General features: G+C 49.0%; 1 protein-coding gene across 1 annotated transcript; it reads left to right on the forward strand.

Annotated features, from left to right (window-relative positions):
* The first annotated feature begins 8,310 nt into the window (after positions 1–8,310).
* On the forward strand, positions 8,311–23,702 carry FOSL2 (FOS like 2, AP-1 transcription factor subunit). Its single transcript, XM_069852614.1, has 4 exons — positions 8,311–8,756; positions 14,165–14,419; positions 18,061–18,168; positions 19,648–23,702. The coding sequence occupies exons 1-4, from the start codon at positions 8,658–8,660 to the stop codon at positions 20,155–20,157; spliced, it is 972 nt and encodes a 323-aa protein (XP_069708715.1). The 5' UTR covers positions 8,311–8,657; the 3' UTR covers positions 20,158–23,702.

Here is a 23,702-nt window from a genome sequence, read left to right on the forward strand (position 1 = left end):
CAGCCCAGAGCCTGTCCCCACTTGCAGCCCAACGCAGTTTAATGTGTATTATTTCTCTTCAAACCCAGTCGCATCCACAAACAACATCTCTTATTGTGGACCTGCTGGTATATTAATGTGTGTTATTATACCCACTGTGGAAGAAGGCTTATCGAGAAGTGGGATTCATTTGCCTGCAGCCACGTGGGCAGGGATGCAGCCAAAACTGAGCCTGCCAAGCACCCCTGCCACCGTCCCATGCCCCTTTGCCAGCTTCTGAGGGCGTCCCTGCTGTGTTTACCCAGGCTTCTACCCTCCCGCTATGGGAGTTCTCTTCCCATGCATTACATCCCCGTTGAAACTGTTCCCTGCAGCCAGGAGCTGTCCTCACTGATCCCTGCCCCCAGGGAGCTTACGGATTTGCGTTGTGACCCCAATAATCAAACCCTGTGATCAGACCCTAGCCACGGGAGCAGTAGGTGGGTAAAAGTTTTGTCCACAACAACCACCTCCTGGTCCTTCCCAGAGGCCCCAGCAGAGCTTTTTGTCACATTTCTGTCCACAGCACCAGGAGGAAGAAGGCAGAGGAAAGAAAAGTGCGGGCCATGGTGGATTCAATAACATCCTGGGTGAGAACATTCTTATAACCCTTCAAAAGCTTGCTCAGCATCATAAATGTTTGGTATGTTTTTCTGGACTCAGTGTTCTCACAAGCTTTAAAAGAACTTAAAGTGCCTTTGCACATAGACTGTGTGTAACCTGAGCTTCTAGGTCATCCTGCTGCTTTCAAAACCCCATTCTATATTCCTGAGCAAGCCAGGAGTTTATTATGGGAGGTGTTTATACTGGAGCATTGAAGAAATACTACATAATAGCAGTCTCCACCTCACATCCCAGAGAATTTGGCTGGTATTACTGGTACTTAAGTGTCATCAAGGTAAATGCAGAACAGAACTAACACAAATTGGGGTAGCTCACATTTTCCTGCTGGAACTTTGCTTGGGCAAAAAAGGCACAGTACTGCCTTACACTTGGATTGGGCTCGCCATAAGCTCAAAGGGCTAGGAGCAAGATTTTCAAAATGTGTTCCCATGAAGTGAGTGGCCTCAGTTCCATTCTCCAAGCAGCCACTCTTTGCAACGTGATCATAATGTTGCAGTTCCATGATGCCAACAACAAGATATCTGGGCAGTGAGAAGCTGTGTCCCAGCCGCTCCATGCTACATAACGGCTTATAATGCTGCACCCAGCAGGGAATTTCTAGGCCCACCAAGACCTGTGCCTGCAGGTCCACAGGGAACAGCAACACCAGCCAGTGGGGATGCCACAACACTGCTTCCGAGAATAAGGATCTACAGGTCTGGGTTAGACTTCATGCACTGGCACAGTCCTGTGCCACTCCTAATAGCTGCTGGATGGCTGGGGCAGAGTGCATCCTGGGTGGCAAGAGAGAAAAAAACCCTCTCTCAGATGCTCAGATGGATTCTTGGTCCATTTTTTTTTTCCCAGTTGCCCAAATTCTCAGACAGCACCAGTGCTCCTAACAGATGTTTCTTTATCAGGAATGCGAAAGGATAAAGAGGCCCAGGGAGATGGAAAGAGGTGCTCGATTACAAGGACACCCACCTGGATGGAGACGAGCCAGGCCACGCAGGGACAGCAGCCGGCTCCCAGTGCGACCTCCCTGTGCAACCGCCCAGCCTACAAAGACTCTCCCTCCCTCCACGGCTTTCAGCAGTGCACAGGCTCGCGATGGCAGGAGACAGAAAGGACATTTTACAGGTTCAGTCAACAAATCATTTTACCTTTGCATCTCAACTGTCTCGTCTGCTCACACCCCACCACCGCCTTGACCTGCATCTGCAGGCGCTGTGCTAATCAATATTGCTGGCTGGAGAAAGCAAGTCTCATTTATTGGCCACACATTCCCCTGAGTGCTCGTGTCAAACTCTTTCATGTCAGCTGAAGGGACGCTTACCAGCAGAAAGGTCAAAGCGCCTCAACTAGATCTGAGCTCAGCCATTAACTCGCGTGTGTTTATCTGCCTCCCGCTATCAGCAGGACTATCTACGCGCGCTGCACGCCTCCCTCCTCCTCCTAACTGCTGTGCTGCCGAGCAGTACTTCGGAGGGGCTGAATCACTCAGGCAGGAACAATGAGCTGTCTGATAAGCTCAGCTGAGTGATCCACTTGGCCCGCACCAAGTGCTTCAGAGAATAACTCTGCAGTACAAGGATATGGGCCAGGGCCTCACCACCTGGCCCAGGCTGCAAAGGCATGGAGCTCCGTGTCCCTCAGCAGGGTGGCTGTGGGCCTGATCCCGAGTGGGACAGGCATGTCAGGCACGATGCTGTCCTCAGCATCTGTTCAGCTGAGCGATGGGGTCATTGACAGGGGTGAACTTTACCACTCTTCAGATAGGTTTTTTTTGTCCTGCCCACTGCTCTGACACAAAGAAATGTGTTCTTTGACGTCCCATTCACAAGACACAGCAAGAGAGTATTCAAATCTCTTAACGAGCTGGGAAATGGGGAAAGAGACCCGTCCAAGCTCTGCAGGGCAGGGCTCCCTTCTCCTAAAATGCCTCCTGTGGCAGTGCTGCCCAGGATCTCCCCAGGAAACCCCTGAGCTATGGTATGGATGAGCCTCGGTGGGCCCTTTGGCTGCTGAGACCAGAGGCGGCATCTCTGCAAGAGGCAGCAGCAGGGCAAGGCAGGCTCTTGCACTGCTGAGACAGGTTTGGAGCTGGGCAAACAAACACAGGTATCAAGATAAGACCGTTCATCTAGTGCTAGACTTGCGGAACCTCTTTTTCTCTCTCTCCCATCCGATGTACTCTGGGGGTAAGAGGGAACTTGCTCGTCCCTGGGCTGGCATCTCCTGAAGCTTTTTTTCTGCTTCCCTACACCAGCAAAATGCCATAAGCGCGTCGTGGTCACTCTTAATAAGCCCTTGGTCCCAATCCACTTCTTGCACCTGCTGCTCAGTGGGTTTGGGAGGATCTTTGTTCTCGAGCATTTTAAGAGGGCTGAAGCCGATTCTGCTTTGAAGTTCTGTTTGGCTTTGTCGGCGTCTGGAATCTCAGCAAAGCTGACCCTGCACGGAGCCAGCAGGACTGCTGGCTACGGCACCACACCACACTGCCAGAGGTGTTCGATGCCAGTGCTGCCACAGGACTGCCCTGCCGCTGCCCTGCCCACATCCCAGGCCCTCAGCATCCCCCAAACCTCGTTCAAAAGAGGGAAGAGCATCACAGCATCTGGCTTTATCCTGGGCTTTTATTGGCACCGGGACCAGAAACAAGTGAAACGACGTTGCCTGTTTGCCAGGCTGTGGTAGGAATGGCAAGATCAGTATCATTACTCTGAATGGGACATACAGCAGCGCTCAGCCTGCCGGGAACGTTGGGTTGAGCCAGATGCACGCGTGAACACAGGGACAGTCTCGCTGCAGTCACCTGAGATCAACTGAACGGAGCGACTCCCTGCCCTAAAAGTATGATGTGCTGCTGGAGTGGGGCCCTAAGGCCACCGTGCACCCTGAAAGCAATGAGGGTATCAGCAGGAGAGGGGGCTCCATAGTCTGATGATATGCGGATAGGAAAAGCACTTTGCTTGGCTAAAGGTGTTTTCCGAAGCACATCCAGAAATCCTTTGAAGCAGAAAAACTCCGTTCTCCCTTGGATACGCTAGAGTACTTAATAAATAGCTGTAATTATGTGTGAGGTGGTAGCTTAAGAGCTCGTTCCCAGAAGTTAACATCAAAACACTTGCTCTTAGCACTTCGGGAGACAATATGAAAGCGGACTTCATTCACAGATGAAAGTACACATGTCAGGAAGGGCTGGAGAGCCGTAGAAATGCATACACTGGTTCTTCAGAGAGCTTGAGGAAAATGTCTTGGGAAGAAACAGTCTCATTGCTTCTGTAATAGAAGCCCCTTTTAATGAATGGTGATAGAGAGAGCACCAATTTGGGGGAGTTTGGAGTGAGCTTCAATAGAGGAGATGAGGAATCGTGTGGGGATAAGAGACATGTTCTTGCCTGGGCTGCCATGCAACTCCCTGTGCCCCACTAGTGTAGAGCAGCCACAGTCCCACCACCCCTGGAGCTGCCCCCCAAGCCCAGGGGCTGCCCTGCCCCACCGTGGGGGCAGCCACAGCAAGTCCACACCATCCTTCACTGGTGGCAGCACACATTTAAGTTAAAGTGATTACTGCAAGTTTCTTCACGGGCAATGTCTAAAGGGCTATAAAAAATAAGGGTGAGGAGCAAGAGGAACTTGGTTGTGATTTCCCCCCTTGATCTCGAATCAATGATTTTGCCCATAGACTGGTGGCATGACATAGCTGGTGCAACCAGGAGCCACTGGGAAGGCTGGAGAAGGAGGTCCTAAGAGCAGGCTCTGCCACACACTTGCTGAGGGCCAGATCTAAGCCACTGCTGAGTGTCCTTATCCTCCACTCCTGTAAAAAGACTGTGAAAAGCATTCCCAGGTCTGGGTTTCAGTCTCCTAATTGCTCCCGAAATCCAGATGCAGGAGAAGCTAAGGTCTCATTTGCCTTACAATAATTCTCTCCTGCCCTGGAACCTGGGCTGGTCTTAATTTGTCTATGATTCAGGCAAGAATGGACTAGGCAGACGTACATGTTATCTCTTGTTTTTTTGGAAGCAGGGAGCCTATTGCACAATGAAGCTTGGTCTGCACGCGGATTAAAAATGCATGTGTCTGGGGCACCGCAAGCCAGGGTAGTCTAAGTTACTTTGATCCAAAAAAATGTAAGTATTATGAAGGTCTGATAGGGAATGAAGAGGCTCCATGGGCTGATTGTTTTTTCCCCGTGAGACATACCAATCACTTCTGTATGAGTGAGCTCGTGTTAGCTAGAGTAGGTTTGCGCTCCCAGGCCAGAAAAAAGTCTAGGAAAGTCAACGTAAATACATGGTAAATCTTCAGCATTGCATCCAGGAGCCATGGGTCAGGTGCTCATGGAGGGCAAGGTGGTACCGGCCCAGACATGGAAGGAGTTCAGTGCCCAGCAGTAGCGGAGGGTTTGGCCTCAGGTACGCCCTCAGCCTCCTACGCTTCTTACAGGTCTTTTAACTTGAGGATTTACAAGTGTCAACTAATTGCAGCCATGTTAACTGCAGCCAAATATTAAAACAGCACTTGAATGTCAGGAAGAAAAATTATAGACACAATTCTACAGGGTGGTGGGGATGAGAAAGGCCCTCTCTCCTCCTCTTGCAAAATGCCTCAACACTAACCCTTCAGCACCCACCTCTCTGCCTCACCTCCCTGTTTCTGGACCAAATACTTTCGCATTCCTCTCTGCACAGTAGTGTGGTTTCTACAAGCCCACTGGCCTGATTTAAAACATGACTGAAGACGGGGCTGGTGACCCCAGATGACAGCAGTGGTTCCAGATTCCTGATAAAGTCTGGGGCCAGCAGGCTTTATCCACCTGAAGAAAGCCGGAGGCAGAGCCAAGGGAGGTGACCAGCCAAAACCCAACACCTTTTGTTAAGCTTCTTTATTACAATTCATGGGTTTTTTTTCCCCATCTCTCTCTGTTTTTTAATGACTGCAGCCCGATTCCTCTCACATCTTGAACTAATTTTCTTTCTAGCTGAAAGAAGCACGTGCAGATCATCTGCCTGACGTGCAACCCGAGGGGAAAAGCACGTCACAGCCTCGCTGTGCCTGCTAACGTACCTCTCCCCTTCACAGCCCCTTGCTCCTAACGCAACGCAAGTTGGAAGCACAGGATTGTTTTCACAGCCTTGTCCCCACCTCCCCCAAAGTCAGATGCTGTGGCTAATTTGGATGAAGAATTTCAATTGCCTGGAAAATGAAGGTGCTGAAAACCAAACAGCGTTGGTTGAAGTTTTGGTCCCAAATGCCTGTCTCTGTGCTAAAAAAGTCAGGCGCTGAAGACCTATCGCAGCTGAGCCGCTTCTTTTCGGAGTTCCCCGAAGGCTCTGGGATTGAGATGGGTGCTGGCTCTCCCTTCCCAAGGAGAAGCGGGTGAGTGTAGGAAAGCCCATCCGTCGCTCTCAGATGAGAACTTGTGGGAAAATACTTTGCCTGTGAGACAGATTAAATAAGATTTTTACAGCTTGAACTTAGATGACTTCCATACCAGCAAAAGAGGACACACTAAGGGCTGGGTGAATCCTTCAGGAGGGTAAAGAGGAACCATTTTGGGTTTAAGAGCAACATGTAGCGTCATTGTTATGTATTGCTGCGGGTCACCCAGGAGCCCGTGTTCTCCATGTGGATGGCTCCGCTCGCTCTGCTTCTGCCACCTCCCAGCCTGTGCCAGTCAGCGACCTGGCAACACCACAGACATGGTCCTTTCCCAGAGAGTTCCTGCTGCAGGGCGGCCTCGGGCTGTTACCTGCCCTTCCCGTGACCTACCCTGACTTGGAGGCCCAGAGTGGCTCTGCGGCCAGCTCGCAGGAGGATGGAGGAGTCTACTGAAAAACTAAGTGTAAAAATGAAATTGAAAAACAAAAAATAAGGGGGAAAAAAAGGAGTAAGTATAAAATAAATGATAAAAATAAAATGGAATCATAGAATCATTAAGGTTGGAAAAGACCTCTAAGATCATCAAGTCCAACCATCAGCCCAATACCACCATGCTTATGAAACCATGTCATAAATGAAACAAAATAGAAAATAGTAAAAATTCTATGACGAAAAAGAAAATGAATAATAAGAAATTAAAATTAAAATAATAAAGAAAAAATAAAAATAAACAAAAGTGATGCAAAGAAAACAAAATAATAAAACCCCTAAGTAAGTAAAAAGAAAATAAACACAGAAATAGATTAAAAAATATTAAGCCAATAAATAAAATAAAAAGGAAATAAGTAAAAATAAAATTAAAAGGAAATAAGTAAAAATAAAATTAAAAGGAAATAAGTAAAAATAAAATAAAATAAAATAAAATAAATAAAAATATTTAAAAAATAGAATATAAATAAATGCAATAAGAGAAACAATATTTAAAGTAAATAAATAAAGAAAGAAATAGACAAATAAACAGAGTATAAATAAATGCAATAAGAAAATAAAATGAAATAAACAAAACTAAAAGGAAATAAATAGAAAATAAACAAATAAATAGAATACGAATGCAACAAAAGAAAATAAACAAAAATAAAGGAAATAAATAAGATATAAATAAACAAATAGAGTATAAATAAGTGCAATAAAATGAAATAAACATAAGTAAAAGGAAATAAATAGAAAGTAAACAAATAGAATACAAATGAATGCAATAAAATAAAAGAAAATGAGTAAAATTAAAAGGAAATAAATAGAAAATAAACAAATAAGTAGAATATAAATAAATGCAATAAATGAAATTAAAATCAAGTAAGGAAAGTGTTAATAAAATAAATAAAAAGAAAGGAAACACATTATTAATGAAAAAAGGTAAAGAATATAATAAATAAATAAAATATAAATAAACACAATAACTGAAAGATATGGAAACAGATCCACTCTGCTAGAAAAACCAGCCGAGTGCAGCGCTGGCGTTCCTGGCGCTCGGAAGAAACGGAGCAAGCACTAGGACAGCCCCGGTGCCCCCCAGCTCCTGCAGGGCCATTCGCGCCCCGTGTCCCGTCCCCCCCCCCCCCCAAATCCCAATCCAGGTTGGAAGTGGGTGCCTGCGCCTTTAAATCCCGGCGGCGGGGCCAGGGAATCCCTCTCGCAGCGCGTCATCCGCGGCGAGGAAACCCGCGCTGGCGTCGTGCGACGCAAATGACCATTTTTGGCAACGTGCGACAACGGGCGCGACCAAGCGGGGAGGAGGGGGGGGTTGGGGGGGCGGGGCCTGACGGGAATTCGCCGCCGCGCCCGCCCCCGCCGCTCCGACCGCCCTCGCCCGGACCCGCGTGAAACGCGGGTCCGGGCGGGGGCGGTCGGAGCGGCGGGGGCGGGCGCGGCGAGCGCGGGTCCCCGTTTCCCCACCTTCAACCCCCCCCCCCCCCGGCGGCGCCGGCAGGTGGGAGGCTCCGCGCTGGCGAGCTGGGGCCGTCGCGCCGCTGGTTTGACGTGTGCGAGTGCACATGGTGCGGGCGGGCGGATAAGAAGCGCGCGGGGCGGCGCGGGGAGCGATGCCTTTGCCCTGAGTCACCCGCGAGGCGCGGAGCGGGACCGGGGGAGCTGCGGGACCCTGATTGAGTCACCCTACCCCCCTCCCGCCTCTTCCTCCTCCTCCTCCTTCTCCTTCTTCCCGGGGTGGGGGAAGAAAGGGGTTGGTTTTTTTTTTTTTGGGGGGTGGGAGGAGAACCCGCCCCGCCCGCAGCCCCCGGGGCCGGGGCCGCCCGGCCGGCGGGGCGAGTCGCGCCGGGATCGCGGAGAGAGGACGTCGCTCCCTCCGAGCCCTCTTGTCCCGTCGGCGCTTTCCTTCCTCTCCTTTCTTTTTTTTTTTTTCTTATTTTTAATTTTCCTCTCTTTTCCCGATTTTTATTTTTTTTGAAAAAACCTTTTTATCCCTTTCTCCGAAGCGTTTTTTATTTTTATTTTTTTTTTCCCCCTTCTTCCCGCGGCGAGCGTCGGGAGGCGAAAAGCAGGAGGGAGAAGGGGGCGGGGAGACGGCGAGGGAGCGGCGGGTGTCGGTGCGGGAAGGCGGGGACGCGGCTCCCCCGGCCCGACCTCGGACCATGTACCAGGACTACCCCGGGAACTTCGACACCTCCTCCAGAGGCAGCAGCGGCTCCCCGGGACATCCCGAGCCCTACTCCGCCGGCGCAGCCCAGCAGGTAGTGCCGTGCCCCTCTCCCCTCCTCCCACGGTCCCGCTCCTCCTCGTCTCGAGGGGAGCATCCCGTCTCCCCGCAGCCCCTTTTCCCTCTTTTCCCTTCCCTCCTTTCATCGCGGGGGTCCCGGTGTCGGCAACGCGACTTCGCGGGCGCGTTTGACTCTTTTTTTTTTCCCCTCCTTCCCACTCTCGTTCGCATCGGGAGCATTTCTCTCCCTCCGTTCGCCGCCCCTTCCCGGCGCTCGGGCTCCGCTGGGACTTCTGGAGTCGCCGCTCCAGTTACTTTCGAGCCGCCCTAAACCCGGGCGGGGACGGCTCGCAGCGGGCCGTGGCTCCTCCGAGTCTTCGAAAAGGGTCTCCCCGCTTCTTGCCCCCCATCCCGCTGCCGCTCCGGAGCGGTGACAGCGGCTCTGCCTCTCGCCAAAGCCGGCCGAGCGCCGCTCCGCTCCCTCTTTCCCTTTCCCGGGGCTGCCGGTGGCTTTTCCCGAGCGGGATTGTCCCGGCGCTCCCCCCGGAGCTTCGGGAATGGCAGAGATTTCCTGGGGAAGCGGCGTGAATCCCGCGGACCTAAAAGTCGGGTGGCTTGAGGTCGGGTGGATTGGTTCTTTTTTTTTTTTTTTTTTTTTTCCATTTCATTTTCCTAAGAAAACATCTCGGAATGGCTTATATGCCTCCATCGACTAAATCCACCACTTCTGGGGAAGGCATTACACAATCGGGCCAGTTATACAAACCTGGGTTATTTCATAACTTGTTTACATCAGCTGGCCCTGCCTCACTCTTTTTCTTTTTTTGTTTTCTGGTTTTTTTTAAAGTTGACCCCCCTCTCCCCTTCTTACTTTATTATTATTTCTAGTTGTGTGACTCGTCTGAGCGAACTGGCAGGGCGAGCGTGTCGCTGTCTTCGCACCCAGAAGTCATAGGATCATTTGGAAAGAAAAAAAAAAAAAAAAAGTCCAGTCTTAAACTTTGCCAACCGTACCAGCCCGTGACATTCCTCACATTAAAGAAGTTTTACCAGAAATGACTCGCCGCCGCTCCCCGCCCGCTCCAAACGCATCTCGCTGGTGCCCTCTGCGGGCTGCGCGGAGCGAGGCTTCCAGGGATTTGAGGTTTATTCCCGGCTTTACCGTAAATGCCAGGACGAGGTGGGGAGGGAGCGGGAAGGGGAGCCTGAGAGGCTGGAAACGCCCGTCAGGCTGCGAATCCTTCGCTCTCCCTTTCCTCCTGCGGTTCAAGTTTCCTCCTGGGTTCAAGCACTTGCTGCAGGAGGTTGTGAAGCTCCAGCGCTGCTTTAGTTTTGAGCTGGCGAGGTCTGACGGATAACTGGGTTTTCCCCTTTTCATTTTTTGGGACCGCGTGTCTGGCGTGCGTGGCATTGGATACGAGGGACAAAGCCCAGTGTCTGGGGTGACTGACCAGGGCTTCGAGCAGGACACTGGATTAATTAGAACGTAAATGTTTTCTTTAAGAATTTGAGATCTTTGAGATTTCTCAAGGCCTTGCGCTTAGTCTTTCCCTTGATCCTTGCAGATGTTGTAGATTAGGATCAAATGTTGCCTTTACCCTGGCAGTTCTTGCTGATTCTGTTCTACGGAGATCTGCAATTTTATCCCTACAGAAAATACGCATTATAGAATTTTTTTTCTTCAATGTGTTTTTTTTCCTAAAGATGCATCGGTCACATGTTTAAGTGGAAACTGTGTCTCTGAGCCAAAACTTTGATGCTTTTCAGTTATTTTTCCCATGCAATGCAGCACTGGAACATTTTTCTTTTAAGTTGTGTGTCATGCAATTTTCCTAATCGCCGACTTACCATGTGGTAAACACAGACTTTAATGGGAAGAGTTTGTGTACTCTGACTGGTCGACTTTCCCCTCAAATATTCCGTCACTGTGTCCAGTTTTCTGTCGAGGAGACGTTCAACATGGGAGCACCATCAGGGACCTTATAATTATTACAGTACATATTCTATACACCTTATATTTGTTAACTGAGTAGTGGTTAAAGATTCTCTGAGTGGATTTCTGGTGGTCTTGTTGGTTTTGTTTGTGGGTTGGATTTTTTCTTTTTCCATAGTCCTTATGCTCTTTTCTAAACTGATTTCTAGTGCTGCTCAGTGCTTGCAGTTACAGATGCACCTGAAGGCGTGGACGGGAGCGGAGACACAACAGTGTGTGGATAGAAGCTACTCATTAAGATGGAGAAGGGGGCCTATGGAGCCAAAGCCTGAAATATTCCTGTGCTCCTGGGCTGTGGCCTGATAATGCAGCCTGTCCCTGTCTGTGGGAGGGCTTGTGGGAGACTCCCTTGACTGTGTGGGAGACGGCTCTCCAACCCCATATTTTTAAGGCAGAGCAGAGGCTGGCCTCGGTTCTTGGAACTCTTAATAACAGGACTCTTTCTATTTGTTGTGTTGCTGCATTTTTAATGACACCTTCACCTGCCTGTTGCTTGGGTCAGGAGCAGAGCTGTGGCTTCGTGGCTGAGCGTGTGCTGCGTGTGTAGCCCTGCAATCTTGCTATCGCCACATCTTTTCTGTAGGACTGTGAATTCCTTGTAGATTAAGAGAACAAGAGCTGCTAGAGAGTTGCCTCCGGGAGCCTCTCCTGGGTCAAGAGACAAAAGCTGTGGCTGTCTTAGGCAAGGAAACTGCAGGAGTGGTGTCTGGAAAGAGGAGAAACCGGGTGGTGGGTGAGAGCAGGTGGTGTTGGCAGGGGCATCAAAACTCTCTGAGTGCGATAGGGAGGGTGAAGTTGGAGCTCTGCATTCCGGGGAAGGATCTGGAGCTCCAAAGGGAGGAGGCTGGTGCCCAAAGGAGCTGTGCAGGGGAAGTGGCAGCAAATACAAGGTATGGCACTAGAAAGCAGCAGCATCCATCCCCAGAGTCAGAACTGATGGCCACCAGGCAGGGCACAGGGGGGCAGCAGCTTTTTGTCATGGCAAAACTGATCTAAGTGCAGCGTCCTGGCAGGGAAAGTGATATATGTGGGGAAAACTTGACCTGTCAGGAAGTAATACTTGTAAAAACCAGCAGTAGCCTGAGCACCCTGTATCTGAAGACTCAGCCTGTCACAGCAGCGTGTCTGTTAATTAGTCGTCTGGGAAAAACATTACCTTTGGAAAATGCAGAATACAGGCTTTGAGGAACTTTTTAAAAATATATCGAGGGATTAGAAAGGAAGCTGGTGACAGGGCAAGCACTGTGGAGCTGCTGAGGGGTGTCTGATCTGAGCAGCTCCCCTTCACTGTCCAGAAGACCTCACACTAGTGTTAGACAAGGGTTCTAGGTCAAATACGGGAGTGTTTGCAAGGGGAGTAGCCCTTTTAACTGTAACTTGGAACCTGATGTTTGTGTCAGATGATTATATCTTATGTGGCTGATTTGATGGTGGGTCTGACTCTCTCTTGATCCTGATGGGAATTTTTAGCAGGCTATTGGGGGCAGAAATGTGGGACCACAGCAAAGGTAGTTTCCTCTGGAATGTGTATGGTGTCTTTGCGTAGGAAAGCACCAAATTCAGCCATAGCTTTCTAGTGTTCCTACAGAGAAGACAGGATTCTTCTATCTCTGCTTTTCTGGGTACAGGAGGGATGGTGGCACAGGTGCGTAAAGGTTATGGCAGAAGCCACTTGTAGAGCTGGAAGTAGAACTTGCGTTCCCTGAACACCTGTGGTTTAACTAGTCTTGACCTTTCTCCCTTCTGCGAGGTTAAAAGCCCTTTGTTATGGTTGTGGAGGCACCAAGGCATCACACCGTGTGCTCGCAGCCTTCACTGGGCTCAGCAAAGCAGGGGGTTTGCTCCAGTAAATGCCTCTGTAGTGTTGACAGTTTGCAGCTGTGGCCCTCAATAGTTAACTGGGAGAGCTTACACAGATGGCATGTGCTCTGAAATGTGGGGTATGCTGAGGCTGTGCTGGACTCGAGGTCCAGGTGAATCTCTGAGGTTCTGATGGGGGTTTTGCCAAGGTCTTGGTGCCAGTGTCGTCCTGGCTGCATAATTCCCTCACCTGCTTAACTCTATTTTGTCCTTCCTTCTCTTAGCCTTTCTTGTTAGTTTTGAGCTGTCCAAAGCTGTAAGTCAGCGTTTGTCAGTATTCAGACAGGATCTTCTGGTCTCCTGGCATTGGCAGCTGGATTTCTTATGGCTAATACTGTCCTGAAATGCTGTAGTTATCAGAACGTGAAATACTATTTGCAGTAGCCTTCTTTTAACAAAGCACTTAAGATGCTTGAGTAGGCACACCCTGAAAAGGAAATCTGTGTAGAAGTGCTGTCCCTTATCTGGGACGCTTACCTGAGCTGAGGTCAGGCTGATGCAAGGGCTCTTACTTCTCGGGGAAGCTAGTTTGTTGACCCAAGAAAGCACATTTTTCACAGGATCATTTCGAGGCTTACAGACTGGTGGGTAGTGGTGGCTGCTGGCCCTACAAGCCCTGTCCCTTGCTCCAGTGGTTGCTGTAGCAAGACATGCCTGTCTGTAAAACTGAATCTAACCATTGAAAGCCTCCTGAAGGAGCTCAGCATAGACAAAAGCATTCTTTCTCCACTGTTTCTCCCTCCGGGAACAGGCGATTGTTTTCCTTGCAGTTTAATGCCAGCATATTATCCAGATGGATTTACCTCTGTCTGAAACAAGGTGTACATGTATTTTGGAGGAGATCATTACCTGCTGCCTTGGTTTTACTGCTGCCTTGTTTTGTCTAGACAGTGCAGGGAGCTGCAGGGAACTTGTCCGATCTGAATCCTAAGACCTATTTTATAGGCTGCTATTAAAATACATATCCTTGCACGTAACCATCCTGGGGCCGGGCTGCTTGCGCTTTGTGTGTGGCAAGCACCGAAGCACTGAACAAGAAGCAAGTTGCTGTTGTTGCCATACCAAACCCTGTGTGGACTGAGCCCAAATTTCAGGGGAATACTTTGGTGGAAGGTGGCTTCACTCTGCTTGGCAGTGGGAATTCAGAAATGAAGTTTCTCATTGTTTTCTTTGGACTGGCAGACAAGTGTTTTTTCTAGAAGCTCCTAAATTCCCCTTTCAGTCCGTGCTGGAAGGAGTGCCGGGCACAGGTGGGAGGTGGCAGTGGGGATGCTGCCTGGGAGGGAGGCTGGTGTAGGGAATGATGGGGAGGTATGGGGGGATGAGGAAGGGAGCTAGGAGAGAGCAGGACTGCTCTGGAGGGGGCGTGCCTGAGCCCGGTGCCTTTCTCGGGGGTCTGCAGCAGACAGGGGCAGCCTGTGATGCTACAGCTGTACCAGCAACCTGTGCCTTTGGTTCAGGTGCTGCTTTGATCCTCACTGGTGCCACTCCTGAGGGCATAGCTGGTTTCTGAGTAACCAATTATGTTCTGCTTTCATTGATGGTTTCTTTGCTTCTCTTTCTCTTTCCTCCCTTGCCTTTCCTCCCAGAAATTTCGAGTAGATATGCCAGGATCAGGCAGTGCTTTTATCCCTACAATCAACGCCATCACAACTAGCCAAGACCTGCAGTGGATGGTCCAGCCCACCGTGATCACCTCCATGTCAAGCCCTTACTCTCGCTCACACCCCTACAGCCATCCACTGCCCCCACTGTCTTCAGTGGCCGGACACACAGCCCTGCAGCGACCTGGTGTGATCAAAACCATTGGAACCACAGTGGGTCGGAGACGAAGAGATGAGCAGGTAAGCGTGGAGGGAAGAGCGGCTGGGGCTGCCTCGGAAACAGGAGTGCAGGGATTCCCCCCTGCCCTCTCAGAATATCCTGACCGTATGGGGGAGTTTTGAGGTCCACCCCCTGTGCTGTACAGGTGCTGGGGTTTCTCAAGGTTAGGATGTTAGACAGAGGGTGACTTTATTGCAGCTTCCTCATTGTACAGCAAGACTTACCCAATCTCCATCAAACGCTTCACACCACTGGGCCGCATTGTGGCTAGGTTTCAAAAGCAGGTGAAACTCTGATGCTGAGCCCTGGGTTTCAGTTTGAGTGTCGTTGCCGCTCCAGGCAGAAGGAAACCTCTGAGCAAGTGGGAGAGCTATTATGCAGGTCCTTTACAAATCTGACACCCAAATTACATCAGATGGAGTTTTATATCTGCTCTGTGGCACCTAGTGCTGCTCTGATTTCGCTTCTGGGTGATACCCAGACAGCTTCCCTAGATCATCCCGAGTCTAGCAGCAAGAGCCTTCTGGATGTTTGGGGTCTAAATCCACTTTCCCACTACAAACGTGCAATCTATTACTTTACAGTGGTGAGGTGGGCATCCCATAAACAGAGACTTTTCTGCTCCCAGCCCAGTGGCATTTTCATAGCCAGGATGGGGCTGCCTTGTGCTCTGCCTCTTGATGGGATTACTGAGCCAGGACCCTGAATCCTGCGCTGAAGGAGGATGGTGAACTACATGCAGTTGTCTCATATTCTGTCAATCCTTTCAGCCCTGTGAATTGTGAATCTCTTCGCAGCAAGAAGCAGCATTCTCCAGGGCTGTCTGGTGAATAGCTATCTACTTCGCTAGGCTGTTTTCTTTGAAGAAAAAAAAAAAAAGAAAAGAAAAAAAAAGAAATTTGAATAATCTAGATCTCCCTGAATTGTTCCCAAGCAGCAGTTGTGTGGGTCGCTACAGAGCAGTGTAATGAGATGCGCTGTGCACCCTCAGTTCACCATCACACGCTATTGCATGAGGTCTGTTTCTAATAAAATTCAGCAGCCCTACTTTTACTTCCACGTCATCTGTTTTGATTCACAGTATGGTCATTTTATGTGGAGTTGCTGTCTGGTTTTGACCCAAGAGGGAGGGAAGGGGTTAAAGTAGTTTGTTCAGAGTGAGATGCACCTTCTGTGCGCACCCAAGACCTGGTTTTGGGAAGAAAGATGGGGCAGCCGTGGTGGTGGTTCGGGTAGGTGCCAGCCCTTTCCACCAGCTAGAGCTACTTTCTGGTTCCCTGTGTGCAGGGCTGGTGTCCAAAGTCAGGAAGACTCTCACGAGAACTCGGGGAATAATTAGCAACAACTAATTTATTTGACAAATGCTGCCTCTGTGTTCACAAATTGGCCGTGAAGAGATCACCATATTCTCCGCTTTATTTGTTGTTCAGAGTTATTTGCTGAAGAATGTCTGCCAAGTGATTCCTGGCCCGTGGCTTGTTTGCAAGCCGTTCATTGTGGGTCATTCGAAGCCAAGTCCTTTTGATTAGACACGTGCTAAGGCAGTACCCGGGTGCTTTACCGTGGCTCTTTGGCTCAGGTTTCTGCTGTTGGGGCTTTGAACACCGCATCAGAGTGCCTTTTTGGAAAACATTGTGTAACGCTTTATGAAAAGAGCCTGTTTTGATGAACATTTCTGCCAGCGAATGCACGTATTGGGCTTGGACAAGCTACAGATAATGTGTACAGCAGGGGCATGAAGAGTGCCAAATCCAACCGCTTTCAAACAAATCCAGCAACCGCTGACAGAATATTCCTTTTTAGACCCAGTATAATGTTAAGCACATCCAGATTAGGGGCTTCAGCCCAGTCTATGAGATTTTTGCAAAGCATAGCCTCAGAGACAGGTAGTTTAAAAAAGGCTGAAAGCCCTGGGAGGAGAAATTTCCTTCCCAACATATTTCAACCAGGTCTGTGCTTCTGAAGCATGAAAGGGCTCTTGAAAACTGTATGCAGAGGTCCCAAGTCAGCACAGAATTTGTGTGCATGCTTGAAGCTTTGCCATACTGCGGGTACTGGTGTGCAAATACATTTTTACCTCACATGCGTATGGGTGGGAACTGAGCAGGCAGACCTGTAGTGGGGAGAGTGGTGCCTGTGGGGGCTTCTTACTGGAGGCAGGGGTGGGGAGGATATGCCAAAGCCCTTCTGGCTGCTGCCCAGCAGGGTGTAGGTGCCCCCCCATTCCCAAGGTGGAGTGCTGTGATCTGCTGATGGAAAAGCCTTCGGGCCCCAAACCTGTGTCCTGAAGTCCTAGAAGTGCTTGTGTTGCTCACTGTGCATCCCGGGGGCTCGTGCTGCCTGGAGCTGAAATCGCAGCAATGGACCCAATTCCCCCTCACCCCACCCCCCTGAAAAGCAGAACTGAGCAAGGGGAATGCCCAGCAGCTGAAGTAAACTCCCCGAAACTGCCAAGATCAAAATTAAGGAAATAAACCAAACCAAAACAAACCCAAATGAGGTTAGAGTAAAACTAACACTAAAAAGAAAAGATAATAAAAGGGTGAATATCTCATTTGCAGCTTTGACAGCCCCTAAAGATATTAAAACTGAAAGCTTATATGAAAAAAAATTGTCTTTCCAGTCTCTGCTGTCACTACGTGAGATTCGACATGTGCTTTGCAGGGTGCTTGTTTCACTTTTGTTTGCAGTCACCAGGCCAAAGCCCCTGCAACACCCATCATCCCGTTGAAGCTCAATTGCAGGGCACGGGGTCGGTCTGCAGAAGAGGAGGATGCAAGGCCAAGCACTTGATGAGAATCCCCACGGCTGTCTGTTTGCACCAGCTCCTGCACGCTGTGAGCTGGGCTGTGCCAGCCCTGTTCATGCGCTGCTGTACCAGCTCCCTGGCCTCGGCAGCAGTGCGAGCTGACGTGCTGCTGTTGGGATTTATAAAACCTTGTCTCAGCCCCCAAAAGCTAGGCTTGACTTGACCAGATCTTGTGGGCTTCTGCTCACTTCCTCTGGTTTCGCAAGAATGTCGCTCATGGGTTTCTATGGAATTGCTCCTGATTTATATCAGTGAGGATGTCAGCTGGCCTCAGGAAGCCCTTGATATCACTGGAGCCTTGCCTGCTGATGCAAGAAGCACAGTGCGTTATCTCACTGAGTGCCTGAAAATCTGAGGTCAGATTTTTGGGTGGTATAAATCATTGTTGCTTCATGGACTTCATGGGAGCTCTGCTGATTTCCCTGTCTACCCCCCCGCCACCTCCATCCCCGACCTTCAAGCTAAGAAGTATTTTTGTGTGGGAAGCAGTAGATATTTTCTTTCAAGAAAGAGGCACTTACAACATCGTGCTCTGGTTTTGCTTAATGTACCACCCAAGTTGTGAAACAATCAGAGCATCTTTTATCTGTTTGGCCTTGGTGCAGATTCACTGTCCTCTTACACAATCTTACCCTGCTCCCCTCTCCATCTTCTCCTTACCCTTCTGCTAAGACCCAGTGCAGGCAGAGATACTGTGCGCTTTCATCTTCTGCTGACATCAGTGAAGAGGGGGAGTGCTCAGCATCCTGCTGGATCAAGCCTTTTTCCTTTGCATTGTGGTTAAATCCTCACAAACTTCAAGGAATGCCTTGCTCAGATCTGATCGTGGGTTTTCTTGGCACTTGCCCACAGCTGTCGCCTGAGGAAGAAGAGAAGCGAAGGATCCGGAGAGAGAGGAACAAGCTGGCAGCTGCTAAGTGTCGTAACAGGCGTCGAGAGCTAACAGAGAAACTCCAGGCGGTACGTGCTCTGCATACATTTCTCTTTCCTCGTTGCCTGCCCTTTGGACCAGCTTGGCAGGTATTGCTCTTCCTCTGCTTGCATGTTCAGGAAAGATGCTACATCACACACGCTGCCTTCCCTTTCCAAGGCTGCCCAGTGGCATTGCTGCTGCATAAACGGGGGTGAGAGTTTGAGGCTGGAGCTCAGGAGCCTAAATTTCCCTTGCTGACTGCTGAAAATGTCTTAGGAGTTCTCTTCCCTTCTAGCCTCCCAACTAGCTTGAGTCTCCTTACCTCTGGTCTCCCTCCATAAGTAGAGATAAGAATGCTGTGTGTGTCTCAAAGGTTGGCTTTAAGGACAGAAGTATTGAAGACGGTAGGACTATCTGAAAGCAGCAGAAAACAAGGCAGACGTTATGTGTACCTATCAAAGCTATGTTCTTTAGACTAGCCTTTCTTTGGTGGGGATAACTGAAGCACCGCAGAAACTTGTGGTAGGGTGCTACAGGGGAAATAACCAGCTGGAGAAGGTATGGATGAGCACAGGAACTGTGGCATGGGTAAGGGACTGCCTGAAGAGGAGACAGGGGTGTGTCATGTCGTGTCGTGGTGTCCTGTTGAAAAAGGCTGGAGGCAAGGCTGCCGTGCTCCTGCTCAAAAACCAGCCTGGGGCTTGTTTTATTTAATAATCTTATTAAAGCAACAGTGAAAGCACACCAGTGAAATGTGCTGCTGAGTCAAATTCAGGAGATACTCTCATCTAGGGGAGGCAGGTCATCGTGTAGGAAGAATTTAAGGATTGTCATGACTAAAGTAATAGAAGTGAGAGGAGCACAAAGTGGAAGGTCATGTCCTGAAGGACTGAGGATGAGTACTTCTGTGAAATGGTGATCTCCTCATGCAGGAAAGTAGTAATCGCTCACAGCTTCACTTTGTGATGTGACCACAGGAAAGGTAAATGTATTAATTCTAGGATGCATCAAGGGATGGTCCTGTGGAGATGGAAGTGTTAGTCCTTTGTGCAAGAGTCAGGCAAGCGTCAGACCTAATCCCACATATACACTACAGGAAAAAAATGGAAACAGTTTAGAAACTGCTGTACACTACCTCTGCTTAAGAAGTAAAAAGAATATGACTTGCCTAACACAAAATACCAGTGAGAGGAGATCTGAGTCTTCTCTGCTAAGGTGTCTGCAAGTCAGACAGCAAGAGAGAAGAGTGAAGTCACAGACCAAGATAGAGTGGTAGAAGCTGGACATGAGAAAATTAAGGCGAGCTCATGAGAAACCTTCAGACTGATGAAGTTTGGCAATAGCTTACTGGTAGACACATGAAGCACAAGATGCTCAGCTGGTGATGACCTGGTGCCTGCTTGGCTCATCAGGCATCTGGAGTGTATCTGCCCTTGCCAGATGGGAACTAGACTTGATGACCATGCTTCAGGTGAGGAGCAGTTCCAAAGCCTCTGATATTTACTTATTTCCCCTTTTGTCTGCAGGAAACTGAAGTGCTGGAGGAGGAGAAGTCAGTGCTGCAGAAGGAGATTGCTGAGCTCCAGAAGGAGAAGGAGAAGCTGGAGTTTATGCTAGTGGCTCACAGCCCTGTGTGCAAAATCAGCCCTGAGGAACGTCGGAGCCCACCATCTAGCAGCCTCCAGAGTGTTCGGACTGGAGCGAGCGGAGCAGTGGTGGTGAAGCAGGAGCCTGAGGAAGAAGAAATCCCATCTTCCTCTTTGGTCCTTGACAAAGCCCAGAGGTCTGTCATTAAGCCCATCAGCATTGCTGGAGGTTTTTATGGGGAGGAGGCACTCAACACTCCCATCGTGGTGACCTCGACACCAGCCATCACTCCTGGTTCCTCCAACCTGGTGTTCACCTACCCCAACGTGTTGGATCAGGAGTCTCCTCTCTCCCCATCTGAGTCCTGCTCCAAAGCTCACCGGAGGAGCAGCAGCAGTGGTGACCAGTCCTCGGATTCCTTGAACTCTCCTACTTTGCTGGCATTGTAATCCTCCTGTGGCCCCCCATTTTGCCAGTGTGTTACATCCCCCCCACAGCACCATGGAGGGAGCCCCCCTCCATGGGATTAGAGACAAGCACAGGATCGTTCAAGCACAAGGGCAGCAAGAACAAGGATGGGGAAGTGTTGCAGCTCCAGGAAGGAGAGTTGAGGACCAATGCCAGCTCCCTGAAGGCAGGAAATGGCACAGGTGGGACTGATGTGCCAGGACTGTTTGGAGAGGGTGATGTCCCTTCTGTAGGGACTGCCTATGGAAACCTCTTCACAGCCATAGAGGACCTGGGGAGCACTGCTGGCCAGGACTGAAGGCGAGCTGCAGACAGTTGCTAGTTGCCCCTTTCCTTTGTGAATTGATCTGATCTGTTGTGCTCTGTGCTTAGATCATTCTGGTTAGTTGATCTTAAAACTTCTCTCTTTCTCTCTCTGCTTATCATTTCCAATGTTGTCGATCCCATGACATTTCATCCAGTTGCTCTGAGCTCTAAAGGCTTATTAGGATCTTTCCTCTTGGGACAGGCTGTGGGAAACACATAGGGTTGCCCAGGCAGGAGGGGAATGGCTGGGAGTTCTGGGGAAGCAGGGACCAAAAGGGGCCTGAGGGCTCAGCAGCAAGGGCAGAGCTCATAATATTGGCCTAGGGCACAGACACAGCAGAGACAGCAGGAAGCTCATGCAGAAGCCCATCTTTTTTGAAATGTAGATATATTTATCCCCTTGGGCTCCTCAAAAACGAGTTAGCATCTCAGGGCTAAAGTAGCATCAGGAGAGCTGCTGGGCTGGCACTTACCATATCTTTGGCAGGGTTGTACTCCAGTTTGGTGGATATCCAATCTGTCACTTGTTTACTTATCCTGGGCTGCCTGCTCTCTAGGGAATATTGCATCTTCCTCCCCATCAAGGCTCCTGACTGAGAGGGTGATCTCTTGCTGTTAGCTAATCCTCCCCTCCCCTTGGCCTTATTTGCAGAACATGCTACCAAGAAAGAGGTGGCACCACGTACCTACAAATCAAGGATGGAGACTGGCAGCAGATAAGAGGGTGAAACTAACTGGCTGCCCCCTTGCTGACTTTTTTAACTCTTGGGAAACAAAGCAGCACACATCCACCCGGTTGATACTAGAGCGTGTTGTTTGCTCAGAATCCCAGTTTCCAAGGTTGGGGGGAAGGCAGCGGTCCAATCTCCAGCACAGCACGGGCCACTCCTAGCCATGCAGGAATGGCATGGTTGAAGTGGTGATCTGTTTGAACTAGAGCAGAGCTTCTGATAACCTCTGGTTATGAATGGTAAACTGACAGCAGAGGAAAATCAATTATCATTATTTGCACCTCAGTCTTTGGCCTCTGTTTATTTTTACATTGTAATTGATCTGGTTGTGTTGCGGTTGATTGGTCTGAAGACAAAAAAAATAATCAGAGACCCCCTACCCCTGGGTCCTTGTCTACTCCAACCCATGGGCTTGGCTGCTGCTACTACTACTAAGTGCTTGCAGAGGGCATAAGCTCTCCAGCGCTGATGTTTACTACTGAAAACAGTAATGTGTGTAACCTATTCCTGCTTGGAGCCAGGCTCAGTTCCTGTTGATGTCAAGGCACTGACAAACCATGACTATGTGCACACTAGGATTGCCCAGCTTGCTAGCTAAGCCACTTAGGGGACAGCTCTTTCATCCTGCCTGTTGAAGCCGTGGTGGCAGCTATTTATTTTGGTGTGAGACTTTCTTGTTCTCTTATATATTTTTTAATCAATTGAAACCAGGGTATTTCTTGGTCAGGCTGGACCTGGAGAAATGCAATATGCGATTATAGGGCCAGTCCTGTGAAACGCTGAACTGCTGCAGTCCCCACCAACTCCACTGCAAATTAATAGCATTCAGTTTTGTGGAACTGGACCTTTACTCAGCAGGGCTGGCTTCCCTCAAACCCTGACCACTGTTCATTCCTTGAATCATTTCAAAGGGACACTACTTTGGCTCTAAAGGTAGGCTTTGCTTTTTTTCTTAGTATTATTTTTAGGCCCAGCTATTTACCAGGCCTGCCAGAAATAGAAAGATATGAGTGATCTTTTTCTTCATAAAGCTGATTGTGATTCAGGCTTTTTTCTTTATTGCTTAAACACTTCCATCATTATACTGGTGCTAGACGTTTCAAATTGAGCTTACAGAATAAGCAAATTTGATAAAGGAATTCTCTTGTACTTACATGAACAACAAAACTTTCTTTTTAATGAAGTAGGTCTTGAACTTCCCATAGCACAAAGGACCCTATTTTCGTAGGGGCTTATGTAGATAATACCACTTCAGGTGAAACTGCTGCTTCTCTAACAGTCTCCATTTTGCTAGATGCTTTTTGGGCCAGTCTAGATTGAGAATCTAAAACTGTTCAATAAAATGACTCCTCGTGTCATTTCCACCCATTTTTGGGCAGAATGCACCATTCACAAGTGGTGAATCCTGAAGTGATAGAGCTGATTTTGAGCTTAGCTGTTCAGGATTGTGCTTTTCTGGGAGATCAGGAGCATTCCTGTTAGGGGTTTCAGGAAGTTGGATGCCTCCTCAAACCTCAGTAAGCCTAACGCCTAGTGTTACAACAAAAACCTACCTTTGCTTTTGCACACTGAATCACTGCCAAAAGGAGCTGCAGCTGGCCCTTGCCCACTGCCATGTCACTGACCTTCTCAGAGACAGTACAGGACGGCCCCATTTCTTGTCCACCATAAACTTTCCTGGGAGCCACTGCTCGGAAGAGAGGATTATTTTTTGCATATGAAAAATCACCAAGTACCTTGCGTCTGCCCGTTTTGTCCCTCAAACCTCTCAGAGGATGTCTGTGTTGGGATTGCTGGTCTTCTGCCTTCTGTATTTTGTGGATCAGCCTTACCTTTGTTTAGTTTCTGGCAGGCAGATACAGCTTGAGCTCTGCTGCTGTTCTGGTCTTGCCCTGTGTTCTTTTCAGGTTTACTGGTGGGCTTTTTGGGAATTGACTGTCTTCCCCATCCCCCAAATGGTATTTTCCATGAGTACCTTCCCTGCCCATTCTTAAATGTACAGAGTCTCCATGTTCTGCATGTAATGGGGATGCAGGCGCTGTCAGAACTAGTGTCTAATCAAGAGTTGTTGAAATAAATAGAAAAAGGCCCAGGGGATTTCTGCTGGTAGTGGGTTAACCCCCAAGTGACTGGCCCAATTAAGCCTCTAATAACATCTTAAATTAATCAATGCCAAACTGGGAGGAGCAGTAGCAGCTGCATTGAATGAAACATTCCACTTCCAGGTGATGTTTGCCATTCCAGTTTTGCCCTTGTTCCTCCTTCCCAGTTGTGGCATTGCCATCATCCATTCCTTTCGCGTAGGTATGGAGACTGGGTGAGTCTCAAACTGCTGGTGGTATGATGAGATTTGGGACCAACATGCTGGGGACAGTAGCTTTCTGTGTTTTTATAATTATTATTTAAATGATATATTTAGTTCATCTGAATCTTTAATTTTGCTGCTTACTGTATGTAGGATCCACCTGGCCTTCATCCTAAATGAAAAG

Source organism: Phaenicophaeus curvirostris, chromosome 2, assembly GCF_032191515.1.
Source record: "Phaenicophaeus curvirostris isolate KB17595 chromosome 2, BPBGC_Pcur_1.0, whole genome shotgun sequence".
Lineage (NCBI taxonomy): Eukaryota > Metazoa > Chordata > Aves > Cuculiformes > Cuculidae > Phaenicophaeus > Phaenicophaeus curvirostris.